The 11401-nt window shown below is 41.0% G+C and overlaps 1 protein-coding gene across 1 annotated transcript in view; it reads left to right on the forward strand.

Moving 5' to 3' along the window:
- The window catches only part of MED1 (mediator complex subunit 1), a 64893-nt gene extending 59239 nt beyond the window's left edge, over positions 1-5654 (forward strand). Inside the window, exon 17 of the mRNA XM_069751668.1 lies at positions 1721-5654. Within this exon, the coding sequence (XP_069607769.1) occupies positions 1721-4973 (3253 nt within the window). The 3' untranslated portion in view covers positions 4974-5654. The remainder of the gene's footprint in view (positions 1-1720) is intronic.
- Positions 5655-11401: the final 5747 nt, after the last annotated feature.

Below are 11401 nucleotides of genomic sequence, written 5' to 3' on the forward strand. Positions count from 1 at the left end.
TGTTTTATTGGTGCCTGTAAATCGCTGCAACACACAACTGCCACATGTAGAGCTGACAACTGAGGCCAACCTACCATCACTACCCAATGTTGTTTTGAAACCTACCTCTGAAAATCCTGGCACCGCTCAACAGGGCTAGCTTAAGCCTAATCACCATAGCGTTGAGATGATCGGCTCAGTGATCAGGCTTTGCTGCCTGACTTTCATGCTTTTGGTTCCCAGGTGCTTCTAGTGTGAAATGGCCCCTCAAAAAGCAGCATAATCCAGCAGCAAAAGAGTTAACGCTCACAAGTTAGTGACCTGTTGCTTCAAGAGGGAAAAATTGACACATTTGTTGGCTGTAACCACCTTTATTTATGGCAAAGTGCAGCTACATCCGAAACGCGCCGTTTTTGTTTTTTTTTCCCAATTTCCAACACCAAACCAGATGTGTGTTTTTCCATTTTTTTTTAACATGCTTAATAAAAATTGGGAGTTTTTGAGCAGTTTTTTTGGTGTTTTGGAGAAAAGTTTTCAGTTGTTCTACTTGACAGACTGGCGACTCGTGACAGCATGCATTGTGCACGCTTTCACGTTCCCCATGCGAGCTGCAGTCACATGACAACATGTATGCATTTTGCATACTTGCGCTCGTGTGCCAACAAAACTCTTCCTGCTCCTATTCACTTCCATTGGAAGAAGCCGAATGAGTCTAGTTGCCATGTGACCACAAGTATATGAATCGTAAAGATGTTCACGACTAGGAAAACAGAGGGATCATGACACATCTGCAGACTTGGACAGAAGTAACCACTGACTTTTTTTTTCCCAAGCCTGCACAATGCCTTTAACTCTTTGTTGCTGGATTTTACCATTTCATTTTTGGACTATCAGTCTGAGCTAGTTAGTCCACGAGTAAACATGTACTACGCATAGGATGGATGCTGAAGCATCTAATAGTCGCTGCTTTTGGATTGGTGAATGGACTCACTCCCAAAATTTTTTGAAATCTAGTATTCATTGCATAAAGCTGGATGTTGTCACTGACTGCAGAAAGTTTAAAAAAAACTTAATGGAAATATCTGGAACTTTGTTAAAAAAAAAACAAAAAAAAAACTATGCCTAAGCACTAACAGGCAAGTAGTTGCTACCTACCTGCCTATTATGCCCAGCACCGTTCTTTGCCTCTGCCGGCGATTCAGCTGCCTCTGCTGACATCATGTCATCGGAGTGACAGTTTGTTTTCCGCTTTCCTCTGTTGACGGGGCGAGACTGCCTACGTCATGCTGATTGACAGCCAGCTCCCCCAAACAGCATGATGTCGGCAGTCCCGCCCTGTCAATAGAGCAAGTTGGAAAAGAAACAGACACTCTGACAATGTGACGTCAGCTGAATTGCCAGCAGGAGTGGTCTGTGATCGCTCTGTCCTGGATGCAGAACGGCACTGAGCACAATAGGTAGATAGCAACTACTGTGATTAGGCACTTTTAAAAAATAAATAAAACAAAGTCCGGAATAACCCCTTTAAAGGAAAAGTACAGCGCAAGGGTATATTTGCAATACATTTTTACTGGAAATTTTCTTTTTTTTTTGAATATTTGAAGTCTTCTTTTATTCTGGTATATACGGTAATTCTTTTTTTCTGAATGGATAAGTCACTCACATTTATATTGATGTGTGTTTATCTTGCATTGAGATTTGCGTACGGTACTTATGTATCTTTCTTCTTTTTGTGACATAGGTGCATGTCTATTCCTGTGACTATGCGAGCCATTCGTAGGAAAGCTGAGACCATCCAGGCTGATACTCCTGCATTGTCACTTATTGCGGAGACCGTGGAAGATATGGTGAAGAAAAACCTTCCTCCGGCCAGTAGTCCAGGCTACGGAATGACCACTGGTTCCTCTACCTTAATTACAACCCCAACCAGCTCATATTCTTCAGGAACCATGACCGCTCTTTTCAACATGAATAACATTGGCAACATGGGTATGAAAGAACGCCATGACTCCACAGGGCATGGAGATGACTACAATAAAGTAACACAGAATCCCATACTAACCAGCCTTCTTCAGATCACAGGAAATGTGGGTGGAAATATAGGCTCAAGTCCCACACCGCCCCATCATACCCCACCTCCTGTTTCTTCTCCAGCTAGCAATACTAAAAACCATCCTATGCTAATGAACTTGCTCAAGGACAACCCAGCACAGGACTTCTCGAGTTTATATGGCAGTAGCCCTCTGGAAAGACAGAATTCTTCTGGATCTCCTCGAACAGATCTAGGGCAATCAGGAACTGGAAAACCGAAGAAAAAGAGACCTAGGACAGATAAAATGAAAAATCAAACTGAAGATGACTTTCAAAGGGAGCTTTTCTCCATGGATGTGGACTCCCAAAACCCAATATTTGATGTAAGCATGGCAGGTGATGCCCTGGACACACCTCATATTACACCAGCACCAAGCCAGTGTGGCACACCCCCTACAGTGTACCAGCAGCCAATGACTCATGCCCAGTCTGGTATGCAAAGAATGGTGAGGTTGCCTAGTACTGACACCATTATTCCAGACGTTACAGATATACTCTCCGACATAGCAGAAGAAGCTTCAAAGCTTCCAGGAACTGGGGACGATTGCCCCAATCTTGGTACTCCTGTCAGAGACTCTTCTAGCTCTGGTCACTCTCAGAGCACCCTGTTTGACACAGATGTGTTTCCGGTAGATGGTGCAGGTGGTGGAGACAATCCCTATGCAGATGCTGCTGATCTCATTGCAGAGGCACATGGAAGCCCAAATAGTGACTCCTCTAATAATTTCTTCAACAGCATGGATTTTAACCCAGAATTACTGAACAGTCAAAGCGGTTTTGCAGATGACTTCAATGATGAAAGCAGCCAGAGCGACGATCATGATTTTTCTGGGCAGGACTTTTCTGGGCAGGGGCTATCACTGGGTGTAGTTTCAGGAATTCCTGTTGATGGGAGTGAAGGCAAGTACAAGGTAGGGCAAGCGGCTGAAACAGTAGATTTTAGTATTATTGGAGGTGGCAAGGGGCTGGGTGGGGTGGATATTCTTGAATCGCATAGTAGAAGTCAGAGCCCTTTACTCGGAGATTTGACAAAAGACCGACCCCAAAAACAGAGGGTGAAAGAGGGAAGCAATGGGGGAGGGAGTGGAGGAGGAATAAGTGGGATCCAAGGTTCAGGCCTAGATTCAAAATCAGGAAAGCGCAGCAGAACACCTTCTAGTGATGGTAAAAGCAAAGAAAAGCCACCCAAACGCAAGAAAGAGTCTGAAGGAAAATCGCCCTCACATATTGCTAATCGCCCATTTACCCCACCCACTAGTACTGGTGGTTCAAAATCACCAGGCACATCAGCAAGATCTCAAACTCCTCCTGGAATGGCCACTCCCCCAATACCGAAAATCACCATTCAAATTCCCAAAGGTACGATGAGTGTTGGGAAGCCAACTTCTCATAGTCAGTATTCAAGCAGTGGTTCAGGAAATTCATCGAGTAGCAAAAGCCATCATGGACACTCCACATCATCTTCCTCTTCTGCCTCAGGAAAAATTAAGAACAGCAAGTCCGATGGGTCATCTGGAATAAAGATGAGCAGTGGAGGAAGTGGATTGTACACTGGTCCAGCTGGATCAGGGGGTAGCCAGTCTAAAAGTGGCTCTCAGTCACTAGGCAAGCAAGGATCTTCTCCTATCACCAAGCATGGGTTAGGAAGTGGAGTCAGTAGTTCTGTAAGTAGCAAGACTAAACCACAGGGAAAACCATCTGTGTTAATGAACCCCTCTCTTTCCAAGCCAAATATTTCTCCTTCACACTCCAGACCATCTGGAGGCTCCGACAAGTTATCTTCCCCAATGAAACCAATGCCAGGGACGCCACCATCTTCAAAAGCCAAGTCGCCTATTGGTTCAGGGGGTTCTCATTTGTCAGGGGGAGGTTCAAACTCCACAATGAAGTCAACATCTGGTCTAGTTTCTTCAGGATCTCTTTCACAAAAGCCAAACTCCTCCTCTTCTTCATCCTCTTCTTCATCGTCCTCATCATCTTCATCGTCGTCGTCCTCTTTTTCAGGTGGCTCCAATGTTTCCCAGAACCTTCATGGTAGCTCCAAAGGGAAGTCTCCAAGTAGAAATAAAAAACCCTCGTTAACAGCTGTTATAGATAAGCTCAAACATGGGGTGGGGACGGGAGGTCCTGGTTCAGAGGATCCTATGGAGGCTCCTGGTGGGGGAGGAAACTCAGGGGCCCCTAGTCATGGAATGTCTTCAAAACATGGACTTGTGGGAGGCGAATTTCCTGTTAAGCGTGAAAAGAGTGAGAAAGACAAATCAAAAGTTTCAGTCTCTGGTGGATCTTCTGATTCATCCAAGAAAGGAGACTCAAAAGGCTCAGGAAGTACTGGAGTAGCCAAAATTATTATCAGCAAGCATGATGGAGGGTCACCAAGTATCAAAGCAAAAGTAACCCTGCAGAAGCCTGGAGAAGGGGGTGGGGATGGGTTAAGGTCACAGATTCCTAAGAGCTATGGTTCACCCTTGATCAGTGGTTCGACCCCGAAGCATGAGCGCTGCTCCCCAAGCCACAACAAATCACCAGCATATACCCCACAAAACCTGGATAGTGAAAGTGAATCAGGTTCTTCTTCAGTTGCTGAGAAATCTTATCAAAATAGTCCCAGCTCAGATGATGGAGGAGGAGGCGGCCGTACGCAGCCAGAGTACAGTGCAGAAAAGCACAAAAAGCATAAAAAAGAAAAGAAGAGGTTGAAGGACAAGGATCGAGATCGAGAAAAGAAGAAGTCCTACAGTATGAAGCCTGAAAGTTGGTCCAAGTCACCAATATCTTCAGACCCTACATTATCTATGGGTGGTGGCTCCCTCTTATCTTCGGAAAGAGCAGCCCGTCCAAGCCCTGGTTTCCTAATCAGTGAAGAGGATGACTTAATGGATGTGGCTTTACTAGGGAACTGAACTTTGTAACAGGACCTAGATCGAGTGCAGTGGCTATGTGTGCGGTTTCAGTTATAGGTTTGTTCCTCTTGCTGCTGGTAGGTCTAGATTCATCTGGCAGTAGATAGGATCCACTATTTTATTTTTATCAGTCCCATTTTAAATATAAGTTATAAAGAAGGAAAAGGCTATGTAATGAGTTTTACCACTTTTTAATTTAGTGGACTTTTTACCTTTGCACAGTGGAGGCAGCTACATTATGGGCTAAGCTTCAATACAATGCTGTGTATTAGTTTGAGCTCCTTATTCTCTTCCCACTTTGTATTAATTGTATTATGGCTACGACCACCTTGTGTAGGTGAAGTGTGCACGTTAAAATAGTTGAAATGAACGTCAGTATTTAAACAGAAAAAAAGTAAAGGCACCAGGTTTGGTGTAGCTTTTAAGAAATCCGTTGATAGAAAGACATTGATGGTGAGAATGTGTTACATGAATGTACATAACAGAACTGATTTTGATAGAGACCTGTAAGGATTACACACATAGGTTTGTAAGGCTTTTCTTCTGCAGTTGTGTGCTTCACACAAACTAAATTCAGCTGTGATTTAAAAAAAAAAAAAAGCCTTATTTTTTAAGCATCCCACTCACCTATTTGTAATTCTGATTTATTTGTAATAATTCTATTTTAAAAAAAGTTTACATTTTATTTTGTGTAAATACCCCTTTCCTATATGTAAATAATTTTTCCTGAATTTTTTTTTCGGCATCATACTCTAAAAAAAAAAACCTTTTGAAAAGAGTTCAGGAAATGTTTATTATGGAAATAAAATGTTTGGCATAAAATTTGTTTCAGTGATATATTTATTTTTTAATCAGTAAACTCCCTACTATCCCTGGGTGTTTGCCTTCAATAGCTTTAACTCTGCTGTTTAGCCTCCTCCTAAAATTCCTGGTGGTTAATGATGTGGGTTGAGTTGCTAGAGTTGGCAATTACCCTCAAAGCCTTAAAAAGTTCCAACGGGAAGGATGTCTTTTTTTTTCTTATTTTATGGTCTTCCTGACTGAGGCTTGGCAAGAACATAGTCTGTAGTAATCGTTTTAGGTGACCCCAAGAGAATGTGGAAACCTGAGCAGAGACTGGATTTTAAGTTCTGGCACTGTGACATTGAAGTCCTTCTGAATCACCACCATAATGTTGGGTTGACTAGCAAGCAATAGAAAAGGTGCTGAAGTAACCTCAATATCTGGTAGTACAGGGTGCTTTCCATCCCCCTTCTTTCTTGGTAGACGTCTTTTGATTATGTAATACTTGGCATTTGGAAGCTTCAGTAAGGTAAAGGTAGTAATTTCAGGAATAAGTCTAAAGTACCATATTTGTATTTTGGCTGTTTTTAAGGTTTTGACATTGATTAAACCAATTTGTTTCGATAGCTACTTGCCATCATTAAGATAAACCTTGGGCCCTGTTTAGGCATTTAGGCTGGTGTTACTCCGTTTTTGGGGGTTGCATTGCCTTGGGGCAGTCATACTGTATTTTGCACCCTTCATCCCCAAAGGATGTTTTTGTAAGTCATTTGTGTTCTTCAGAGTTTTGGGATCTTCATGGTTCTAGTGTGAATAGAGCATGTGGCCCAAAGTTAGTGTCTTAATTAATAAGCAGATGTTGATGTAAGCTTTTATCATTTGCGTGAAACAAAATCTGATTACTATGAACTTGTGAATATACAATAGCTTCCAACAGAAAGTATTTAATTCTTAAGGTTTGAGCACATGTTTTGCCCTATTGACTTTAACCAGCCTAAATCAAAAGATTGTTAGTTTAGATTAGGACACAAGGGGTAACATTTCTCCTTGCGAGTGACATGTTGAGCATGCTGAGATAGAGACTTTTAAGCCTCAAAGCTCCTCTGGGAAATATTCAAATTGTCTCTTCAGAGAGGAAGAAGACTAGAACTCTAGTGCCACCTATGGAAGTAGCAACCCTAAAAGTCATTATTGACCCTTTAATGAGCCTTGCCACATGACTTAGGATAAAAACCAAAACCAGAATCTCACTTTGCAGACACTGTTTCGGGGTACTGCCCCTCGTCAATGCAAAGTGTGAGATTTGGTTTGGCTGGGTGACCTCTCACTATTTGCATAGTTTAGACTAAAAACTTTTAGGGGTAATTACATTTTCAGATTTCTGTATAATGTGATGTTGTACAGTCTGACTTTTTCAGGTTAAAGGGAAAAAAAAGTTGTAGCTTCTGTAGACAAGATATCCAGATACTTATTTGATAGACCAAAATAAAACTTCCATAATGCTTGCCAGGTCTTACATTTAGGACAGTCTGTGTTAATTTTGAAATTGTTTTTTTTTCTTCATTATGGCACCAATAATTGACAGTTTTGGACTAATCCATTAATTATGGGATCAATGTAAATCAATTAAAGCCACCTACCTTCATTTTAATCCTAAAGTTTGAAATCAGACTCTTTAAGTTTCTGCTCTTTTCAGTTCGCTATCTCTTACCTCTAGCAGTATTATATTTTGGGCCTCCAGATTGATTGTAAAAAGAGTGTTCTTTAAGTTGCACAATGCGGTCGTTCAGTAGCCTGTTTACGGCTTTGGATGCACCCCAATAGATTGTTCAGTGCGTGTTGGCTGCCATTGTTCTTGGTAGCACAAATCCTATTTACACAGGATGATGTGCTGCCAAGAACTGTGATCTTTTGTATAGCACAAAAGATAATTTCTCCTTCGCCTCATTGGGGACACAGAACATGGGTTGTATGCTGCTTGCCACTGGGAGGCTGACACTAATGGTTTTTTGCCTGTTTTTTTTTAAGTTGACATGTTGTACTCTTCTATGTCTACTATTTGTTCCTACTGCTTTTGCACCAAACTGGTTCTCTGGGAGCCAGCAGGAGGGTGTATACTGCAGAGGAGCTAACTTTTTTGCGTTAACTTAGTGTCAGCCTCCTAGTGGCAGCAGCATACAACCCACGGTCTGTGTACCCACGGTCTATGTTCCCCAATGAGTGGCTCGGAGAAAAGGATTTTACGGTGAGTACACAAAAATCCCTGTTTTACCCTATAAATAAGCGTTTTGCTCATTCGTCAGGTGAATGGCATGATTATCGGGAAGCGAACATTAGTAGGAACGTTCATACGTGATAATTGTGCAGTGCAAATGGGTCTTAAGTTGTACTTTTACTTGCTTAAGATAACATTTCAATACTTTATGCTTCAAAATGATTGAACTGTTATCACGCTATCCTCTACAGTGATGTTTTTGAGATCACGAAGGTTCATATAATCCTATATAGCGTAAAAACAGGATAAGCGTAGACTTGAGACTTGACTTTGTAGGCTATACTTTTTTTTTTTCTTTTCTGATGTATATTGGTTACTGTGCGTGTGTGAATGTGTGTGTATGTAGAGTGGCTAATCAGACCTTCACTAGTTTACCCAGAGAAGAGGCAATTATAAAGGTCTAAAGAAAGTTGGCAATTCCACGGAAAACAACAATTCTATCCCCTCTAATATAAAGAAAAATAATCCACATGAAAGAAGACAATATTACTATTGATCTGACCACCGAAGAATTTATCAAGGAAAAAAGAAACAATATTTGGAAAGAGCACCAGGACTAATGTACAAGCTGGCAGTAACAATGTCCTCTTTCGAGCAAGGTTTGATTTAGAGCTAAGTGAATAGGTAGGAAGATGTGAAGGGATGTAGGATTCTTAGCGTGGGCTTATTTTAGTGGGAACTGATTTGTACTATCCACAGGTCTATTATATTTAGTGTTAAGTGTAACTATCCACTTTACATGTGGTTGGATTTTTGAAACTAAGCTGTTTAATATTATATCCCCCATGTCTGTGTACTCCAGTTTAGAAGGAGAGAAGATATTCTCCATTGAGTGGAAAATCTGACGGTCTAGTCATTTCAGAAGATGGTTTCTCTTGCGAGAGCGATGGAACTTGGAAGATTGTCGGGGAAAACTACTGAGACCTTGAAGTGGATTCTTTATTTTCCTACCACTCCAGTCAAGCCCAGCATCCCTCTGCTTCAGAGCAGCAACTCATATTACAAAGTGGACTGAAGAAGACATCTGGAGGCCAGAATGTTGTAGATAAAACTAGAAAAGTGAACCTTCTAGGACTTCTACATTACCAGTTCTGACTACCGAGAACAGTAAGTCAGACCAGACAAACATCTAGTAATTTGTTATATCATCAAGCCAGAATGGATGTACGGGTACAAGACCTAGTCATACTTGACAGACCTCATTCTCTTTTTACTGGAAAAAGTATGCCTTTTGTGGTCAACTTACAATCTAGCTGATTTTGAATACGAAACACCTCTAAGAAGTATATGGGTCAAAATAATCTCCAGAATAGGTGGATTCGTGGAGATAAACCACAATGTCTGCTCTTCAGAGAAACAAAGATGGTTGTTAATAATCTGAACCTACAGCTACAATGACTTTAGAATACCAACTCATAAGGTGGCCCAAATACTAAAGTTCACACACACATGGACAGAATGACTAAAGACATCATTCCTCCCAGACCAATCCAGAATACTTTGAAATTGAATATAATGGCCACTGATGATGTGGATATTGTGATGGTGCAAGTGGAGACAATTTATGCGTGCTAGTACAGTTCTACTTCTGTATGGGTTTGGGCTTTTATGCCTTGGGTACATATTGCATTTCACTATTCTTGTTGCATAACCAGTAGTGGATTTTTTTAAAGGATGTGACCTAGAGACGTTAATATTGCTACTAAAGTAATATGTATCGGTGGTATATGGCTGTCTTTATTACAGCAGTTTGTTTACATGTAATTGCTATTTACAGTAGTTAGATATCTATCTACTTTGCCATGTTTGCTTCCACAATGAACACATGGTTGTAGTGACTGACAAGACTTAAAATATATATTTTTTTTTATAATTTGTGATTTTTAGAAATATTTAATGAATGTTAACTGTCGTAGCTTCAATATGATTTACATTTTTCTTTTGAATATTTTCATTAGGCCCATTGTTACAATGCCACTTTTTATGGGAGTGTGATGTTGCCTTATTATGCACTTTTTGTACACTGTGGCTTCAGATTCTATCATTTCGAGAGAAATGGACAAGTAGGATGCAGACTTTATAGTAGATATTCTACCTTTTCATTATTGATAGTCAAAATTAAGGATATGTCTTATTCTTAAAGCATGTGGTTTTTATAATGTCAAATGACAATAAATGTTTGCTACTGTCTAACATTGAAGAACAGTCATATTCTGTTGCTGTAGTCTCAAAATCGATCCTTCAAGGGGCAAATTTCACACTCGTAGTCTTATTCAGAGACCATGGGTGGTAGGAGTAGGAAGAATGTTTGTCTTCTGATGCTTCCATTGCATGTCATAAGAAGGGGCATCATAAAACTAAACATCTCACATACACAGGCATGTGGCTCATGTTGGAGAGAGATTTATCTAACCCCAAAACTTTAATGACTGATTTCTATCTATTAATGTGAGATAGACTGGAGCAATTACCGTAATAATTTTCCATTCAAACCTCAAAACTGCCATCATGTTGACCAACGCAGGCGAGTTGGGTACTTAAGTCTTTTAAATTAATTAATGTACGATGTAGGATTATTCATATTGGGTGGAGCCACCAATATCTTCTGATACACAGGCCAATTCTCAGTTTAATACTGGACCAAAAAATTGAGCTGTGTATAACCAGCAAAATACATTTGTGCAACTACCTACAGAAAACCAAATTTAAGAACATTTTTCTGGACTGGACTGGACTGTTTTGTTTTTTTTTTGCTCCGTAAGGCTCTCATACATATCAGATAACTTTTGGCTGAACCTGTAATTATCGGAGGAATCTGCCTACAATCCAATGTGTATGAGGCCCTTCCGACTCTTGTCCGATGGATGAGACACTGCTAGAGGAGTCTGGTAGTCACTCTCTCAAGTAGAAGACAAGTTCTTGCCCTGTGCATGAGGGTCTCTGAAGAAATCGTTGTCGGCTGACATCTATCACATTTGTATGAGGGCTTTAAGCTGGAGTCACACATAACGATATCTTTAACGATATCGTTGCAACGTCACGCTTTTGGTGACGTAGCAACGATCCCGCTAACGATCTCGTTATGTGTGACAGCGACCAACGATCAGGCCCCTGCTGGGAGATCGTTGGTCGTTGGGGAATGATCAGGACCATTTTTTGGTCGCTGATCACCCACTGTCATCGCTGGATCGGCGTGTGTGGCGCCGATCCAGCGATTTTCACTTGTAACCAGGGTAAATATCGGATTACGAAGCGCAGGGCCGCGCTTAGTAACCCGATATTTACCCTGGTTACCATTGTAAAAGTAAAACAAAAAACAGTACATACTCACATTCTGATGTCTGTCACGTCCCCCAGCGTCCACAGGGTT

The sequence above is a fragment of the Ranitomeya imitator genome, chromosome 2, assembly GCF_032444005.1.
Source record: "Ranitomeya imitator isolate aRanImi1 chromosome 2, aRanImi1.pri, whole genome shotgun sequence".
Taxonomy (NCBI): Eukaryota; Metazoa; Chordata; class Amphibia; order Anura; family Dendrobatidae; genus Ranitomeya; species Ranitomeya imitator.